This window comes from Copadichromis virginalis, linkage group LG9, assembly GCF_057382275.1.
Source record: "Copadichromis virginalis isolate Kocher_CV1m ecotype Utaka linkage group LG9, C_Virginalis_male_GT1.1, whole genome shotgun sequence".
NCBI lineage: Eukaryota > Metazoa > Chordata > Actinopteri > Cichliformes > Cichlidae > Copadichromis > Copadichromis virginalis.
The window spans coordinates 8,160,975-8,181,249 of record NC_140626.1 but is presented as its reverse complement, the minus strand read 5'-3'; the positions used below and the strand labels follow the sequence as shown (position 1 = coordinate 8,181,249).

The window sequence follows — 20,275 nt, the reverse complement described above, 5'->3', positions numbered from 1 at the left end:
GCAGGCGGTGCTGGACCAAGGCCAGGAAGATTGTGAAGGACCTCAGCCATCCCAACAACAGACTGTTCTCTCTGTTGAGGTCAGGAAAGCGATTCCGCTCCCTGAAGACCAACACAGAGAGACTGAGGAGGAGCTTCTTCCCGCAGGCGATACGGTCTCTCAATCACATCACCACATAATACTGACCCACACATATGGTTCTTACACACACACTGGACATTCCGGACATTTGTTTACACTAGTGGGCACTTCACAACTACACTGCGTGGTCATCTAATCAAATCACTCACTTAGTCACACGTCACTTAAATAAATCACTTTTAAGCATTTTTGCACTGCACAAGACACTTAAATATGTGGATTGCACAACCCTGGACATTACATTTCTTTCATTACCATTTATTACTTGTACAGCTGCTCTTATTGTTCTATATTTCTTCATATATTCTTATATATTTTCTATATTGTGTATTTTGTTGTACAGTTATTTTATTTTTAACTTTCTTTTTTTTTTATTTTCATATTTATTTCCTATCCTATTCATAGTCTTTTATTTTAGGTCACGAGCAGTTGTCTAAGCATTTCACTGCATATCGTGCTGTGTATGACTGTGTATGTGACAAATAAAATTTGAATTTGAATACAGTAAGTGATTGGGTCGTAGGACATGACTTGTAGGCTCCTAACATGTTCACCAGCAGCTGAAAAGATTGCCAACTTCAGTAAGTGACAACAACAACACTTGACACCACCTTTCTTCTTCTTCTTCTTCTCTATATAAAAAGTCGTTTTCTATCGTCATGTGTCAACTGAAACAATTGGTTTTGTGAATTTTGACTTAACTCGCTTGCCGTTTCGTTTACCAGTGTCATGGCAACAAAAGTGGGAGGGGCACTTACTAGAGCCGATAGTGGTCTTGTTTCTATGGACACTGTGGTTGACTAGCTACCAGTAAAGGTGTTGTAAAGCAAGTTAAAATACACGGTAAGTTTGTACTAATACAGGTAAAAAACAGATAGTCATAACGTCATGACAGACAGCGGAAGAGACTTGCTTCATGGTGAATTAATGAGGAATACCTCGGTGTGGTTTCAGTTGTTGTATCTAATATTAGCTGAAGACCATCGGCTTTTCTAATAACGGGACTCTGTAGCATAAAAATACGCTTAACTGTAGTCACTCCTGTCCCAAGAAAGTGTGCTGGTGCTCTTCACAGTCTCGTTAACGCCGTTATTATAATACATTACTTGTTTATTTTTGCATTGCTGTCCTCTAGCGAGTTTTGATTGTTGGATATGTCTTTCTTTTGTTAAAGTTCTGCAGCTAACACAGACGTAAGGGTCTGGCTCTCTAGATTTTATTTAGCTATAATAATGATGGGAGGAGGGAGGGGATTATATAGTGTATATAGTACATGCCATTTATTTGAATGACCCACTATGGCCATCATGATACCAGTGCAAGCATCTGTCTTCTTTTTTTAAAAATTATCCATGAATCCATCCAGAAATATTTATTTATTTCCTGTCATATCCAACAAGCAAACCAAGACTTAAAAGGCTGTTTTAAATGGTTCCTTTGTTAATGTTAAGTTTTAGAGTATCCCAGACACAGCGATGGGGATATCATTGACCAGGGCTGCCCAATGGACCATGGTCAGCTCCAGTACTGCAAAGCTGGCATCCACACCAATGAATGAGTCCTTGTTGAAAGAAATCCTGCACTTTGTGGAGCACTTTAGTTCCCAACACCCACAGGAAGCTGAACATGTGTTTGAGGAGCCACTCCAGTGGAGTACCACTTTAGTGGCGTCTGATTTCAAAACAGACTACGACATCAGGTTGGTCTAATCATGAAGTGGGCAGCTGGCTGGCTCTCAGTATTATGTGTCTGTGCAGGATTTGCTGTCACCATGGTCTCCAAATGTTTTTACCTTAGACATACTCAAAGCTGCATGTGGACTGTAATTAATTTGTTTTTCAGCTTCAGTAAGATTGAGAACGTTCCACTGTATTTCATCAGAAGTACAAAAACAAAGACTCAGATCTCCATTAAGCATTTCAGGCAATTAAAGTTTCTTTTTTGTTTTATTTCCTACTCAGTGACTCAGATGTTCAGTCCCACGAAAGAGATAGTGAGGGCCATCCACTCCTGCAGCTCTCTCCACCGACTGTTTATGTACGCAGCTTCAGCCAGCTCTCTAAACTGCTTCATCTGGCAGATGATAAGAAGTTGGTGGAGGTTCGGGCATGTCTAGAAGGTAAATTTGAGTCCAATTTGCATCCTAAGCAGTCCAACCACCAGCATTCCTCCATAACCCACAGACTTAATGTGTTTGTCCTCCTTGTTACTCTGTACAGCCATCCAATTATGCCACCATTGGTAATTCTTTCTCTGAACTAATATATATTTCTTTAACAGATGGACACATGATGAATATAGTAATACTTATTTCATACTGCCAGTGGATTTGTTATGGAGAGATAATATTAGCTTAGTTTTGAAAAGAAACAAAGTACAGTCAAAGCCAGCTGTTTTTATAGTTCAGAATGAATCCAACTCATAGCATTTGAATTTGAATCGCTAAACCTCCCCTCTTTTGTTGTTCAGAAAACAAAGAGCCCCTGGTTAAGATTCTTGGTAGGAGCTTTTCCTCTGACCTGGCGATAGAAGCCCATGACGATGCAGTAAGTGTGGTAGACAGGACGAAGGAGGAAGGCTTATCTAAGGACTTGGAGGTCAAGGTCAAACTGTTTCAGTTGTTCCAAGACATGGACAAACAGATCCTTGACAAGCTTCTTAAAGACATATCAGAGTGAGTGCTCCACAATATTTCCATTTAGACATGTTCAAGCACATTTGAAACAGCCTATCTGATTGGACTAGGAAGCATATTGAAAAAAGTAACTACTAATGAATTATTGTTTTGTTTTCCTTAATATTCACAAAAGACAAGTAAGGCTGAACCCCAAAGCAGTGAAGAATGAAGTGGAAATCCTTCAAATGTTCTGCGGTGGAGGGGATAAAGGGCTGTTGAAGTCGCTGCGATACACATCAGGTTTGAATCAGTTCCACATTTTACTGGAATACGAGGAAAGCAGTCACTGTTAACTCTAATGCTGCATAAAAGCTGTGTTCTGCTGCTCTCAAAGACATGAGAGACAGATTCCAGTTTACAAAGTCATTTTTCAGCTCAGGTATTTTGCTTCATTGCATTGCATTTAGCAGCATGCACACATAATGACACATTTTATTCTATTCTACAGAAAAAGCAAACAAACAAAAAAACCCCATTCAAATCCGATTTATATTGCAAGTATAACTATAGACATCATAACCAATGATATCATGCTGCACTGTTAGATGTCAGTAGATTAGCTACTGTAGAAAACATCAAAAACATGAAATTTAGACTGTGCCCCATGATGGCTGCACCAGCTGGTGTGGTTCAACTACTGTTTGCGTAAAAAGAAAATTGTTACACACTATATTTTTACTTTAATTCAAAACAATTTATATAGTGCCAAATCACAACCATCACCTTTATTTTGTAAGCTAAGCACCTAAAATAATACAGAGAAAACCTCAACAATCAGACAGCCCCTCTATGAGCAAGACAGCAGAGAAATTTAAGTGTTTTAATATATTAATATTTCATACTTTAAGGCTGCCTGTTTGTTTAAGGGAGATGAACAACACATTATAATTTTGCATAATTATATCACAGATGATAGACTAAATAAATAGATTTTAGGTAGATGCTTGTGCATTCTTAAAGTCCCTTCACCTAATTTATTTAAAAGTATTTTATAGCATATAACACCTTTAACTCCAGAAAATCATAAATCAAAATATGGATATTACCTGTCCACAGATTCATGGTGACATAGCTGCTCTTTTAACTGTTTGGTATCTTCGCTTTGTTTGGTTGTTGTTGAAATGGTTTACATGATTTTCTGGCTGAGATTCGGAGGTTTCTATGGACACTACTCACGTCGGCACTTATATTTCTGACCTCTTGTTATAACCGATTAAACGCGATCTCCTCCCTTTTGCCCCCATTTTTCTGGGCATGGGTGCTTAAAAAAAACAAACATCTGTCTCCTATTTTTGTGTCACATAGGAAAGAAGCATCAATACCTGATAAGAGACTTATTAATTTGGCCTTGCTGTGTATTATTGTGGTGTTTGGTGCAGTTTTCTTGTTTTGTGGGGTTGTTGTTTTTTTCAAGTGGAGATGAATATCTCTAACAAGTTCATTTGTTCACATTTGCATATCTTAATTTTTAAGAGAAATGTGTTTGAGTTTGTATACTATATGCATATAAGGCAACCATTTCCTTTTTCAGTATTTTTGTGTGGTGCATTTTTCTCTGTTTTAACAAGAGGCACAAAGTACATTTAAGTCGACCTAAGATGGTTTGTTTTAATTTTTACATGGTCTTACTGAGGTGATGCAAAGTGAAACAGGCATTCTTTTTTTTTGGTAATGTGCTGGAAAAGCTTGAAAATGGACCTTGAAAGTGCTTGAATTTGATGCTCAAAAATGCGTATGAACCCTGGTTAGAACCCTAACTTGAGTTCAGGAGATGAGGCTTGAAGCTGAATTCTTTTTTTCTGTGAAATAAACTCGAAAATCAACGGACTGTACCTTTAACCATTTCCAAGGTTATTAAGTTGGCTTTCTTGTTTTTGTTTTCAGACTTTCAATTTTCAAATGGCTATCGTGCCCCCCTGTGGAGACAGGTGCAGGGTGACATTTGCTACCTTGTGATTGAGCCCTGTGACACTGAAACCCTCTACATTACCTGTAGCACTGCTGGGAGTTTTCTCAATGGGGTAAGACTAGAAGTGAAAGGTACGGAAGAGGATTAGGGCCACTGGAAAAAAAAAGTGGGCACGTCTTTTTTTTTCTTCTTTTCCTGAATTCTGAGAAAAAAGTCAGAATTCTAACTTTTTTCTCAGATTTTTTTTCCAGTGGCCCTAATCCTCTTCCGTAGAAAGGCAGTGTGGTCCACATTGTGATCTTTTATATTTCTATGTAAATATGACTTAAAACATAATCATTTCATTTTCACACAAGCTTTCAGATATGTTCTAACCTCAGCTCAACTGTAACTTTAACTAACAACAGCTGACATGTGAGCCACAATAAATTGTGGTTTTTGGAATAAAAAAAAGTTAATTTAACTTTGTTTTCACAGGGCATAAAACAGGAGGGGGAGGAGAATGGATATGAGCGAACAAGTGATGCTTATGAAGACCTGGTAACACTTCTGAAGAGCAGATCTCCACATTTTGCTGATAAAATAAACCAGGTAGAGTAGAATTATAGCAATTAACATAAACACATTAAGGTGTGTCTTTTTTTTTGCTGTGAATTGTAACTCTCTAAGCAAAAGTGTGTGGGTTCTCAAATGCCTCTTTGTCTTATGAACCTTCTCTCTAATCCTGTGATTTTATGACTGATGCTGTGTGATTCATATCTGTACACAGAGTTGGGATTCTGTAATCCAGGCTAAAAAATTTCGTTAGAGACCAAACAGACAGCAAAGCAGGGTATGCTTCTGGACATGACTTCAATGATTGAGCAGTTGTTAGTATATGAACCTGCAGTGTCCCTGTTTTTTTTACTTTTTATCAGACTTTGCTAATCAGTCAATAGTCTGCACCAACTCCCAGTTTATATTAGCATGTTGTACTACTCTCAGCCATTTAAGCTGAGTGAATGAATGTGAATTTTTTGCAATAGTGCAAGACTATACATCTGTATATATGCCCAGATATACTGATGATAAGTGGACTACTGGAACTACTACTTGTCCATGTATGCCTTATACATGGACAAGGACTGACAACACAGAATTGATGGATGCTACTATTCCAGCCAATGCAGTAAGAGATCAGTTATCTTTAACACATGTGGGAACTATGGATGAACACAAAAGCCAACATCCACACTGCCCAAGAAGCACCTGGCAGCTCACTGCAATGACATCAATAAAAGATGAAGCTGGAGTTTAAGAGGCTATTGCACAGTGGAAACAGTAGTGAGCAATATGGACATAATGAACCAACTGTAGTAAAAGAGACCAGCAGAATTGAACTAGTTGATACCCAGCTGCCTACAGGGACAGAAGGATCTAATCTTTATCAGAGGAAAAAGATTGTGCCCAACCTCAAGTAGCCACTCAACCAAGAGCAGGAGTCCCCCGGCTCACTGGCAAAATCCCATCAGTGAGGGAACATTACATCACCAGGATCATTAGCGAGGATATCAAGATGTCATTCAGACTGGGAACGTGTAGGCGAATAGCTGCAAAGAGAGGGAAGGTGATCCAAACTTGCTAGAAGATAGAATATCAGATAAAAAGTGCAGCTGCAAGTACCTTCTTATCCCACAGGCCAGTGGGAACTGAGGTGAAGTGAAGGCCTGCCATAGCCAAGTACCTCTAGAAGGTAAAAAAGGTTCTGAAAAGCAAACTGAACAGCAGGAATAAGATCATATGCTGATAGGGCATATGTATTGATGGAATAATAAGCTGGCCACAGGAGGTGATAGGTGGCATTGATGCCAAGACATAAAAAACTCCTTACAGTGCATTGAGGTCTCCACCTGAAGTCCGTGAAACCAACCCCCCTCTCTCTCTCCCTGCTTTGCTGTCTTTCTTCACTGCATCTGTCCAAATAAAGGCTAAAAGCAAAAAAAGGACAGCACAGAGACATTGTGTATAGGAAACATCTGTGCCGCATATGGACTAGACGTCCCCAAGTATCAATGGGAGAAACCACCAAAGTTGGCTGAGAACAACAGGGCTAATTTCCTGTAGTACTTTTGAGTTCCAGGCAGACAAGTACGAATTTGTCCATTTCTCATATAGTAGAACTGGAGAAAGTTGGTTAGCCTATAAAGTCAAACTGTGGGTTTGTATATTGACATACGTTTCCAATAGCACTTTGTGTTTTATAAAACACAAGCCAATGAAAAAAGCAATTGGGCATGCTTGGCTCTAGCTAATGCACAAACACAGCCCAAATAAATAAGTCAATATATTGTTGAGTACGGGCTCTTATGTCAATTTTGTGTTTTTAATTATAACTTTTTACTCTTTCGTGGTTTTTATATGAGTCTTCCTTGAGTGGCATGACCAAGACTTTGTCAGACATAGAGTTGCAAAAATGGATGGAAAATACAGCACGCTGATTGACAAGAAGTCAAAGAAATGCTAATCAGCTTAATCAGAATAGCTTTTTTTATATAAGCAAGAATTTGAGAAATGTACAGTCAGACTACAAAGCACTTTACAGTCAAATTTCGCTTGTTTTGTTGCAAATTGGAAGAGGTATTTACACTCATTCTTCAACTTCTCGCTTTCCCCCTTACCAGCAGGCTTCTGCAGTTCAAGAACTATCAACAAAAAAGGAAAAGACTGTGAATGAGCAACTACAGCTTGAGCTGCACACAACACGTAGGAACATATATGAACCAAGACCAAGTGGTATCTTGTCTACATGTGGGTATGTGATGATTCCTCACTTAAGAATTCTTCTGAATATTCATTGCATTGCAGGTATTCTTCTTGAAGAGCAGATGAACTTTGATGACCATGATGCCAAGTCTTTAATGCATGTGTTTAGTGTATCTGCTAAGATGTTATAAAAACATCGTTATATGGTTTAGAAATTCAAGGGAAACCCTCTTTGCTCTCTGCTAAACACAAAACTTAGGAATAAGTATGAGAAAAGAATCCCCAAAAGATCTATCAAATTTGGTCTTTGATTGATAAATAGATCTAGCAAGGGCTGAGCTGTTGCAGCTTTACCTCAGGATATTTGTACCCATCTGAGGAGAAACTGGTCTTTTTAATCTTAATTGCTTAAAAAATGCTGAACCCTGTCCTGAATTGTTAAATAATGATTATGCCAGAAAAATGACCATCTCAAAATAGAAGTAGGTATAATGAGTCTTATTTCACATCATTACAGTAAAACAGAGGAAAATAAAGGCCATAAGAGTTCTGAAGAGGAGGATGTGTAACATTATGAAAAAAAACAACAGAGTAAGAGGGAAGAGCAGTATAAGAGAATGGAGAATTCTTAATGTTATTTCCTCCTCTCCTACTTTTTAATTCATTTGTGTTTGAAATTATTGTTTCAGGATGGTGACCAGATAGTCACTGTTGACACTCTTTGTGCCATGATGGACTTTAATTTGATGCAGGAGTCATGCCAAATGGCTATCCAGGACACAGGTGGCCTTAAAGTCCTCCTTAACTTGCTGGATACAGATGAACACAAATGCAAAGTGAGTTGCCATGACAAAGTTGGACCTGCATGGCCTGCTGGCATGAACAGAGCTGGCCATGTGTGCCAGCCTGTGTTTTAGTTTCAGAAACATGAGTGCAAGGTAGAAAGCATGCTGTTTAAAAAATGGGGTAGCAATTATTCTATAGCATTCCTAATGAGATGTGTGGGTTGGTGCTTTTCAACTGGGTTGTACTGCAACATTTTATCTACTTTTAGTGGAAAGTTTTGCTACTTTTTTGGCTACTAGAGACCTCTTGTAGGCATAAGTTTCTTTATCATAAAACAAACATAATTTTTAACTGGTTATATTTAATATTAATGTGTGTTCTTGTGATTAGATCGGATCTCTAAAAATACTGAGAACCATCAGCCACAACTCGCAAATCCGTCGGGTTATTGTTGACATGAAAGGCGTGCAGAGCATAGTGAAGATCCTGGACTCACCAGTCAAGGAACTGAAGGCCTTAGCTGCCGAGACCATCGCTAACGTGGCCAAGTTCCGCAGAGCAAGAAGAAATGTCAGGTTATATGGTGGTATCAATAAACTGGTGAGTGTAAGCACAGTAAAATGCAAGTTCAGAGTGTGACATGGCTCAAGCTCTACAATCCCATGGTGAGGAATGCAGCAGGAAAAAACACTGCAGATTTGAGCCTGATCTTTCTGTACTGGTAATAACGAAAAATGTCCAACAGTGGCAGATTTTCCTTGAAAACACAGGTCAGCTTATTTATGATGTAGTATTTCTTTGTAATAACCTCAGAAAACCTGAAAACTTTGAGAAAAATTCTGTTTTATTCTGATGAAATCCATATATTAACATAGTTCAAAGGTTTTTTTTTTGTTGTTTTGGCTTCCTTGAAGTAAAGAATTATGTTCCCTTTTCACACAATAGATGCCTGATAGTGGTCATCAGTTTTTTTTTTAAATTAGAAAGTGGGTGCTGGGTACCAGATAGAATGTCTCCTACATCCTCTGACCTGCATTTGTGATTATTGATGGAGGGATCTTTGACTGGACTGCCTTCCTAATTTAGCCACCATGTCTTGTTTATTTTGTTCAGCTCCAAATCAAATGAACACAGAATGATGGCTTTAAATGGTCACACTGGGCTTTTCAGCATCAACATCTATCCTGACAGTTTTCCACTCCTAACTTCTCTGTTGTTTTAATTCTCCCTGAATGAAATGTTCTAGTAACAGAACTTTAATCCCACCCATCATGACCAAAAATGAGCTATTTCCATCTGGAACCATCAATTATTACCCAAATCTAGCAAATAAATTTTTTGAGTTTAGTTCTTGAATTTGTGTTAGGCTCACAGATCTTATATGTAGAGAATATCAGATTAAATACAGAGTGTGTTTGCTTGTCTGCACACAGCTTCATCTGTGTGTTTATATACATGTAAGTTTTGGGGTGTCTATATCTTCAATCAGGTAAAGCTGCTGGACTGCCTTCCTAATTTCGCCAGCCTTACTCCCAGCCAGGAGGAGGATATAGAGGTGGCCTGTTGTGGGGCTTTAGCATTATGGAGCTGCAGCAGGAGCACCAAGAACAAGAAGGCCATTCGGAAGGCTGGGGGTATCCCTCTGCTGGGACGCCTGCTCAAGTCTCCACTTCAGAAAATGCTTATTCCAGTGGTTGGCACCCTACAGGAATGTGCTTCAGAGGTGAGAGGGGCCTAGGATTGACAACAAGTCGTCAAATTAAAACATCTATTCAAAGTGTTAAAACAAATACTGCAAATCATTTTTATTAAATGACAATGCCAGTAATTTCCCTTTCTTTTTTATTGTAAATACATTTATAGAACTGATAATAGTTTTGCATTTTCTAATTAGTTTTTATTTTTATTTCATTTTAACTTTAAAAAAAATTAAAATTTAGTTTCAGAGTTAACTTTCTTATTTACATTTTCTTTGTTGTTGTTTAAAAATGTTTAGTTTTTAGTTTCTGCTGGTTTTCTACTAGTTTCAAAGCTTGTGACCATAGGTGAGGGTAGGGACGTAAATAGACCGGTAAATCGACAGCTTTGCTTTCACATTTAGCTTTCTCTTGACCACGACGGACGAGTACAGCAGCCGCAATCTATTTGTCAATCTTCTGCCCCTGTCTTCCCTCAATCAAGGGAACAAGAATCCCTCCACTTGGGACAGCAACGAGCCCCTTATCTGGAGGGGTCAAAATATTTACCCTATTTCTGCTGATGGCCATGGCCTTAGACGTGTAGGAGTTAATTCTCATATTCACTGGTTCATGCTCGACTGTGAATTGCTCCAGTGTGAGCTGGAGACCACCGCCTGCAGCCAACAAGACCACATGAGATACTGGGTGCCACGAACCGTAACTTTCCGATGCTTGGTTGTTCATACAAATTCTGTGCTTAAAGGTTATGAACAAAATGTGTGACATAGGAGAGCACTGGATGAGCACAAAACAATTCTGACTTATTGTCATTCTTTCCTTAACTCTCCCCACAAAGTTGGAAGCATGAACTTGTCAGAAATGCTTTGGTATGCTGAAAATTTTTTAATTCCTTCTACTGGAACTAAGGGGCAAAGCCCAAGTCCTGAAAAACAACCACACACCATAATCCCCCATCCACCAAACTTTACACTTGGCACAGTGCAGTTAGTCAAGTATCACTCCAACCACCAAACCAGACTCTTCCAGCCAGAGAAGCATGATTTTTCACTCCAGGCATGCTTTACAACATGGCATCCAACACTTTGCATTGCACTTATAGATGTAAGGCTTAATTGGAGCTCCTCGGCCATGGAAAACAAATCCATGAAGCTCTCTATGCACTGTTCTTGAGCTAATACCACTAATAGTTGACTGTCGGCTGTCTAGTAGCTAGGAAGTATTCATGGCTGGACTTGTTGCACAGGTGGCATCCTATCACAGTGCAACGCTGGAATTCACTGAGCTCCTGAGAGCAACCCATTCTTTCTTTCTAATGTTTATAGAAACAGTGTGCATTCCTAAGTGCTTGATTTTATATACCTGTGACCACAGAAGTGATTGGAACACCTACATTCAGTGATTTGGATAGATGAGTGAATACATTTGGCAATATAGTGCAGGTCCAATAACAGAACACCATTTGGTTTTACTATTGTTGCCTATATGAGTGTGGAAGTCTCCTAGTAGGAAAACAGAGGCTCCAGACAGAGCACTGTCGAGCACACCACCCAGCAACTCCAAGAAGGGTGGATACTATGGGTACACTGGGTACTCCAAGCGCAAACAACATCCAGGACCTATTCCCTGGCTTGCAGGTGCAGGGATCAAACGCTCTTGTCCACTGATTAAAACTCTAATTCAAGGATGCCCACCGCAGCCCACCACCTCCCATTGAAGGCAACTCTAGACTAGAACAGAGTCCAGTCCTTCTCTAGGAGACTGGTTCCATAGCTCAAGCCATGTGTTGAGGTGAGGCTATATCTAGCCAGTATCTCTCAACCTCACACACTAGTTCAGGCTCCTTCCCCACTAGAGAGGAGACTGGGAGGCTGGGACTCAGTCGCCAGCCTCAATAGCCACCAATTGGTCCTCCATGGCCTTCACTCTTGGCTGCTGCCTGAGACACACTGAGCCTAACCCTACAGCACCTCATGGTTCATTCATGGTTATGTGATCTGTTTATTCTTGTGTCACTACAGGAGAGCTACAGGAATGACATTCAGACTTTAGGCATGATCAAAGATTTGGTCAGAAACCTAAGCAGTGACAACGATGAGCTACAAATGCACTGTGCCAGTGCTATCTTTAAGGTACCGTGTTTCTTGTCTGTGTCTTGGATCCATTGGAGAATAAAGGATTTGGACTAAAAGAGTTCTATACAGTGTTAACATAGCTCTCACTTCTTTCTTTTTGCTCTGCAGTGTGCAGAGGATAAGCAAACCCGTGACCTGGTGCGCAAGTATAAAGGTCTGCAGCCACTGGTCTCACTGCTGCATAAAGCAGACAACAAGCAACTTCTGGCTGCTGCTACCGGAGCAATATGGAAATGTTCCATAAGCCAGGAGAATGTAACTAAGTATGAATACCTCAGACAGCACAGCGGTACCACTCATTAACACACACAGATTTTAAAAGAGAATATAAAAGAGACACAAAGAACAATGTATTCATAACTTTTTAGTGTTCGTTATTAGATGTAACAGATTAGTATGACTTTGACAAATCTCTTGATGAAATAGTTTGATAGCAGTAAAACACTGAATCGTCCACATATGCCCATGCCTTTCGAACATATGTTTGCCAGAATGATGCAGTCTGTGAACACATGAGTAGCAGCGGTGGATATAGAACGCATCCTGCCGACTTCTGTGCATGAGGGACATTATACCATCACCACATGTTATTTTTATAGATTTCAGTTTTTTGCACAGCTAAACAAAAGGATCAGCGTGGATGCTGATTGCATAGACATCAGGATGTGTTGGTTATTCCCTTCAGTTTAGCAAATGAACTCATAAGCTAGTCTGTTGTAATAATTGTTATGATTTAAAAAAAAAAAAGTACTATATGAAGTTGAAAGCTTTTTCCTGAGGTGAGAAAATGCATTTTTTCTTATGTGTAGTTCAGATTTTAGTGGAATTCTAAAAATAATTAGAAAAAGGGTTCAGTAGCACTCACAAGGCTTTCTGCACTTCATATATCATAACTGACACAATGAAAGCTTAACTGGCCATGACTAATTTAGCAGCTTAAAACACTTGTTGTCAGTACAGGGTCTCTGCCTCACTTAATGAATTGTCACACTATAAAACAGTTATCCAGCTACCGATAATGATAATAATAATAACAGAAGAAGCGCTCAGACAGTGCAAACCTCAGCCAAGGCAGCTCACTCTCTGGGCTGTATTTACTTTCAAGGAAACAGTATTGTATTTTGTTCCTATCGTTTTCTTTGTTCTTTGAAAGTGAGGTCAGAGGTCAAATGTTACATGATATTTGGATGAAAACTATAAAGTAATATTTAGAATTCCCATATGCCAGTATCACTTCCTAAATGTTTCCACTACAAACAATGGCAGTAGAATTTTAAGCAGTTTACGACATAAAAGACATTTTATGAACATTTGACCATGAAAGAGAGGTGAGAGGTCCAAAGTAATGTGATATTTAGAATCTCTTATATGCTGTTATCATACAAACAATGGCAGTAACAAACATAGTTTTAAATAGGTCTTTGTACGGTACTTTCTCTATGTTGACAATACACTCTACACTTGAAGCTATTTACCAATTTTTGACCAATTAATTATCAACTCAACCTTTGAGACCTCGGAGGATGTTAGCCAAACTTTAATGGATAGTAAACATGACCCCACTCTACAGCCTTAGACATTTTTATAAGGATTATAAAAACAATTTTAGTGTTTACAGAAAGAATGACATGCATGCATGCACACACGCACAAACACTTTCACGTACATAACCTCCATGGGAGAAGAAATGATGCCATTAATCTTATGTAAAGCACATTTAGTGACACTACAAAGACTAAAAAACACTTTGGTTGTCCTCACTCTAACTTTAACTTATCACAAAGGTTGACAGCGTTCTCTCATTTTGTGGTTTGGTTTCCGTGTGTTGTGTTATGTTGTGTTTTTTGGATGACATGCACAGCTGGATATGAATGAAGGTGAAATTGGCCGCCTCTTCGGGAGGAAACCAGCATGATGTACAGCAAATGTTTTTAATTCCCACTTGAATGTGTAAGTGGATCTGTTTTTTCGAACTCTCTCAGGCTTATCACTTAACCTTCTAGGACCTGGCGTCCACATATTTGGACATCACATTTTGGGTTATTTAGACCAAAATACTCAATTTTGCTCGACAAGGGCCTGATATCCACTTACAAGGACATTATACTGCTACTGTTCTATCAAAATTTTAAACGAATATCCTCATATGTGGCTCTTATTTTTCTTAAAAACAAAAATAAGGCCCCAATGTGACCAAATATCAAAGAGAAATGAAAAATGCATGCCGTAGAGGAGTGCGGGTCTTAGGAGGTTGAAATGTCTAGGTCAGGCAAAAGTTTGGAATGAAGCGACAGAGCCATTACTGTCAAAAAGGAAAGGCTGTTAATGGTAACAGGGTTTTAGGGGCATGCGCTCATTTCAGAATCAGTCACAGGCTGAGTGGCGTACTGAAATGACAATCATTTTTGAATATGTTTTGTTACAGGAGTATTGAGAGGGAAGTCGACTTTCTTCTCTTTTCCGTCATTAAGTTCATGGTCAAATGAGACCCTGTGGCCCACTGCAAACAACAGGATGTTTTTTTCTTTTCTGTGACTGATGATTTACATGGTCTGGACAGCAGCACATATTAGCCATTTTCTTGATTAATGATAATACAGACATTGATTCCATGGTGCAGTTAAAAGGCAAAACTGGAGCCACACAGTGTGCTGGCTGTTGACATTTTACATTTATTTTTGACTTGGTTTTCTTCCCATTGTAGATATGCATGTGTTTTCCTAGTATTTCATGCTGGATTTAGTCAGAAACGGCATGAAAGGAGAAGGGGAGTAGAGGTGGGTTGCAGTGTGGCTTGCAGATGCAACTAAGTCAATGCTAAGTTTGAGTAGTATGCCCTGCATGGGGTTCTAGACATAGTGATAGTCATCAGTCTGTTGTTCAAACCACTTCACACCGTGGTCCAGACATGGTTCAGACTAGTGAATGGATTAAAAAGTGAGATAAGAAGTACTTTATTCATCCCCTGACTTTCCACCTATGTATTTTTTTGCTGCCAATGGTAGCACAAATGTTTACAGTTCCCAGTCTAGCACAACCTGGTAAACACTACTAAACTCTTAGTGTTGTTTTACATTCTTTGGTTAATATAATTAATTGCTAAATTATTCTAAGTGATATCATACAACCCCAGTTTTGTCTTCTTTCCTTAAAGGTTTCAAGAGTACAAAGCCTTGGAGATCTTGGTGAATCTACTAACTGATCAACCCGAAGAAGTCTTGGTCAATGTAGTGGGAGCCCTGGGAGAATTTGCCCAGATACCTGCTAACAAGGCTGCCATCCGTGAGTTTGGAGGCATCAAACCACTAGTTAAGTTGCTCACAAGCCCAAACCAGGTATCTAGATTTTTTTTCTATTTTTGCATTAATGGTGATGCCATGTTTACAACTTGCTCCTTTACCGATTCATCTTCCTGTAATCTAACCAGGCGCTGCTTGTGAATGTTACCAAAGCAGTGGGTGCCTGTGCAACAAATAAGGATAACATGGTGTAAGTCTGTCTCTTTCTGTACATCACAAGTACAATTTACACAAGACAAACTGCCTGTTAAAATGTGATGTGTCTGACTCATATATTCATACACTCACATATTCTTGACAATACGGTCATACCGTTTTACAAAAGAATGACATCAAGTCAAGGATCTAAACACGGTATCATTAACTGGTCATGCATTGATGCTTCAAGAAATCTCCTGTTTTTTACATTTGTAATTATGCAGGTAGGTTACCCTGTTATCCCCGGCTTAATGACAGGTTTTAAAAGCTTTGTTTATTGTACCTGCTGTGTTAAATGTGGTTGTGGTTTAATTCCCAGTGTTTTACTATCGGCCTGCAGTCACTGTTAGGAGGTGAGCTGGTCAGACTAACATACCTAAACCTAAATACAACTTAATGTCAGAATTCACGTTGTTAGTTATCTATTAGTGCTAACTAACAATAAACCCATTACATGTGTTTGGGATAAAAAGCCCAATAAAAAATTGTTAGTATGATAAAATATAGCCAGTTACTGTGGGGAGTTTCACACAGTGGGCAAAATGTGTTTACAATTGTTTATTTGTTTGTTCATTCCGTCTTTCATTCCCTCTTTTCTCACAACACTTCCATGTCTTTCTCTCTCTTCAGAATCATTGACCAGCTTGATGGAATCCGTCTGGTGTGGTCGCTGCTAAAAACCCCCAGTGCAGATGTTCAGTCTAGTGCTGCTTGGGCTCTTTGTGCATGCATTGAAAATGCAGAGGTATGTATTTCTTTAGTTGTCTGTGACTTAAAACTGGATCTTTTGTGTCTCCTGTTTGTGTGAAGTGAAGCACATATTTATCCTGTAAACCAAAGAGTTCTGCAGTGTTTTTGCCAGACTGAGTAAATATCCTGTGGCATGGCTTCTGATTTCCCAGCTGAAAATCTTCTCTGAACATGCTACCAGCTCCAGAGGCACACAGTTGGGGTGGCTGTAGCTCAGAGGACAGAGCAACCATGCACAGAATAACATTATATTCATTTGTAACCGTGGTATGTTAAAAGCATAGAAAACATATAAACTTATGAAATGCTGTAAATTAAATATTGATGTACCCACTGTGTCCAAATCCAGTGGACTACCACCTTTAAACCTCTAGCTCAGCAGTTTGGACATTTTTGTGTTGTTATTGTGTGCCAATATTTGAACAAGGTTATGCTAAGTTGTGTGGTTAGCAAGGCCAATCCATATTTTGGACCAGTGTAGATTCCAGTTAAATTGAGCTTTAACACAGAAAATAATTTAAGCATCAGTTACTCGTGTTGTTTGTCAGAGTCCACTTCAGTGATTTGAAAGTTGATAGATCGATAGATCGATTTATAGATAGATAGATGATAGATAAAAATTAAAATTAAAAAGAAAAAAAATGTGGAGGAGTTCAAGTATCTCGGGGTCTTGTTCGCGAGTGATGGGAGAAGGGAGCCGGAGATCGACAGACGGATTGGGGCTGCAGCTGCAGTAATGCAGACGCTGCACCGGTCCGTCGTGGTGAAGAGGGAGCTGAGTGTAAAGGCAAAGCTCTCAATTTACCGGTCGATCTACGCCCCTACCCTCACCTATGGCCACGAGCTGTGGGTAGTGACCGAAAGAACGAGATCGCGGATACAAGTGGCAGAAATGAGCTTCCTCCGAAGGGTGGCTGGCCTCTCCCTTAGAGATAGGGTGAGAAGTTCGGCCATCCGGGAGGGGCTCAGAGTGGAGCCGCTGCTCCACATCGAAAGGAGCCAGCTGAGGTGGTTCGGGCATCTGACAAGGATGCCTCCTGGGCGCTTCCTGAGTGAGGTGTTCCAGGCATGTCCCACCGGGAGGAGGCCCCGGGGCAGACCCAGGACACGCTGGAGAGATTATATCTCTCGGCTGGCCTGGGAACGCCTTGGTGTTCCCCCGGATAAGCTGGAGGAGGTGGCTGGGGAGAGGGAGGTCTGGGTCTCTTTGCTTAGGCTGCTGCCCCCACGACCCGGCCTCGGATAAAGCGGATGAAGATGGATGGATGGATGGATGGATGGATGGATGGATGGATGGATGGATGGAAGAAAAAAAATGTAAATGCTTGCATTCTGTTTTTATTTACATTTTAAAAGGCATCCTGATATTTTCTGGAAACAGGGTCGGGCTTTGTTAGTACTTATTCACTGGATCCACTGGACTGGATTCTTAGGACTGCTCCCCTATTGATCATCTTCTGTGTTCATTTGCAGCTAATAACAGACTTTTTGACTCTAGGATGCAGGAGAAACTGCACGCTCGCTCATCGGTGGATTCCAACTGATTGTTAAATTGCTGAGCTCAACAAACAATGAGGTGCTGGCAAGTATTTGTGCTGCCATCTGCAAAATAGCCAAAGATGAGGAGAACCTGGCAATCCTCACTGATTTCGGGGTTGTCCCATCGCTGGCCAAGCTGACTAACACAGTAAGAACACCTCACAGCTGGAGAAAAACAACAGGGTTGTAGTGTTGTTGTCAGTATTCATATACCGTCTTTATGCTGAGTTTAGGTGCTCTTTAATCACTCACTGCTGTATGAATCCAGCTAATGAGGGGTGCATTAGTAGACACAACTTGTTCTGGGCAATGTAAAAAATGCTGTCTGGGATTCAGTAGCGTCTTATTTCTCTCCAGACTCATGACAGGCTCCGTCACCATCTTGCTGATGCCATCGCACAGTGCTGCATGTGGGGCAGCAATAGGGCATCATTTGGTGAGGCTGGAGCTGTGGCACCACTTGTGCGTAACCTTAAGTCGAAAGAAGGCTCGGTACAGCGGAGCACAGCCATGGCCCTGTATCAGCTGTCAAGGAATCCCAACAACTGTATTACCATGCATGAAAAAGAAGTAGTTCAGGTCAGTTACAGTGCTGTGGTACCTAGATATCTGACTCCAAAATTCAGTCACATTCAAACTGCTTTTTTGTTTCCTCCATTTAGACTTACATTTTTATTAGATTTTTTTTAACGGGTGGTAAGAATGTGCCAATTTAAGAAATACTTTTTAAATCTGTGTCTATGTTTGCCCTTATTAATGTACCAGTTAAGAGTTGCAACACTACTCCATAATGTATATTTGGATTTTAATCACATGAAACACAAATGTTTCACACACACTCCTCGACACTGAGCAGACTGCTTTTGTATTTTTCTACAAAATAATGTGGTTATAAGTAGAAGAACAGCAGTTTTTTAGATTTTAACCGGACTTATTCTGTAAGTTCACAGCTTTTTCATCCACAGGCTAGCTCACTTCATCTTCTGGTTTTTCTGGGAAAATCCTAGGAATGCCTTGCCTCTGCTTCTTTGCTAACCACACCGATGTGTGGACTGGTGTATTATAATGCATCTCATGCTTTGAAATGTGATGTGTTTCTGGTGTTTTAATTCAGTTTTGAGAAACACTCTTTAGTAAATGAGATTTGTTGGGAATACATTCTTCTGCTGGTTGTCAGCTCTGTCCTGTATACTTCCACAGCCACTGATCCACATGATGGGATCCGATGACGAGGAGCTTCAAGAAGCTGCTGCCGGCTGTGTGCGCAGCATCCGACTACTGTACATGGCTAACAGGAATGCTGAGTTATTCACTTTTAGAAACTGATCACAGCAACACCCCTGGATATGTAAGAGGGACTATACAAAAATGATCAGCGCAGTTATGTAATGTGTTACTTTAAAGAACTGTGTTTTTCCAGGCTTATCAAATTTCGTTTGGACCATTTAATTGTTAGAAAAAAAATTCCTACCTTTGAAGATCTCATTTGTTCATATTTTTTTTGCTTTGAATCAACATCTCCTCTTTCCTTTACAGGTATCTCTTTCACCTCTCCCTAAAAGCCAAAATTTGCTCTCAGTTTAGTTCAGGTTGAATAAGTGAACGTGCCTACAGAGCCGTCATGGTTCATTACTCAACCCTTTGGCCTGAGACATCGATCAGTGAAAACTGTGGGCCAATAAGGAGCGTCACATGCCTTCTGAAGGTGGGTGTCATGTTGAAAAGGAAGTGTATCCTGTTCAATGTCTATTTTAAAAATGTATTTATTTTAAATATATCTACATTTCAGAAAATCTCATCATTCGAAACTGAGTAAATCCAAAATGTTTCACTTAATCACTTTGTCAAAAGATTAAAATTTCTTGTATTTAATCTTCCAAAATTTGGTGCAGTTATATTCTTGTCTGGTAACAATAATAGACTCAGCTGGCTCTTTTCTTTTCTCTCCTTTAAAAAATGCTACATTGTCTTCTTCCACACATAAATCAATGTATGTTTTGAAATAAGTCAGATACAAAATATCACATTCTGCTTTATTAAACGGTATTCTGCCATGTTCAGATTTTTGAAAGGTTTAAAAATAGGTTACACGTTTAAATGAAACACGAAGTTGGTAAGAATGAATTTGTTCAACTCACAGACAATGAAATCAAACAGAAATCAGGGCATGAAATGTAAACATTTTTATTGACATTAACTTGAAGCGCTGAATTAGTTGTGTTTTCGGTTCAATTCAGTTCACTTCAATCTGTAAGGGAAAGTAAATGATGGTCTTTTCACACTGTAAGGTTTCCTTACAGTAATACACTGTAAGGAAACCTTACAATGTATTACTGTAAGGTTTGGTACCTTCCAGTGTTAAAAAGAAAACCCCAGCAGACACACCCCTCTGAGCAAGCACT

At 39.6% G+C, this 20,275-nt stretch overlaps 1 protein-coding gene across 1 annotated transcript; it reads left to right on the top strand.

The window, feature by feature from the left end:
- The first annotated feature begins 870 nt into the window (after window positions 1–870).
- On the top strand, window positions 871–19,375 carry LOC146701219 (outer dynein arm-docking complex subunit 2-like). Its single transcript, XM_085468868.1, has 20 exons — window positions 871–984; window positions 1,593–1,840; window positions 2,103–2,260; window positions 2,611–2,815; window positions 2,952–3,058; window positions 4,703–4,839; window positions 5,205–5,318; window positions 7,388–7,518; window positions 7,987–8,032; window positions 8,159–8,305; window positions 8,646–8,855; window positions 9,745–9,978; window positions 11,974–12,084; window positions 12,196–12,350; window positions 15,242–15,422; window positions 15,515–15,576; window positions 16,215–16,329; window positions 17,833–18,021; window positions 18,231–18,452; window positions 19,074–19,375. The coding sequence occupies exons 2-20, from the start codon at window positions 1,617–1,619 to the stop codon at window positions 19,197–19,199; spliced, it is 2,874 nt and encodes a 957-aa protein (XP_085324994.1). The 5' UTR covers window positions 871–984; window positions 1,593–1,616; the 3' UTR covers window positions 19,200–19,375.
- The last annotated feature ends 900 nt before the right edge of the window (window positions 19,376–20,275 follow it).

Bases quoted from the DNA above. Each gene is read 5' to 3' on its own strand.
- LOC146701219 (XM_085468868.1), top strand. From the start codon at position 1,617: ATGGGGATATCATTGACCAGGGCTGCCCAATGGACCATGGTCAGCTCC. The intron at 4,840-5,204 runs GTAAGACTAGAA...TTGTTTTCACAG, and splicing joins CTGGGAGTTTTCTCAATGGG to GGCATAAAACAGGAGGGGGA. The intron at 15,577-16,214 runs GTAAGTCTGTCT...CTCTCTCTTCAG, and splicing joins ACAAATAAGGATAACATGGT to AATCATTGACCAGCTTGATG.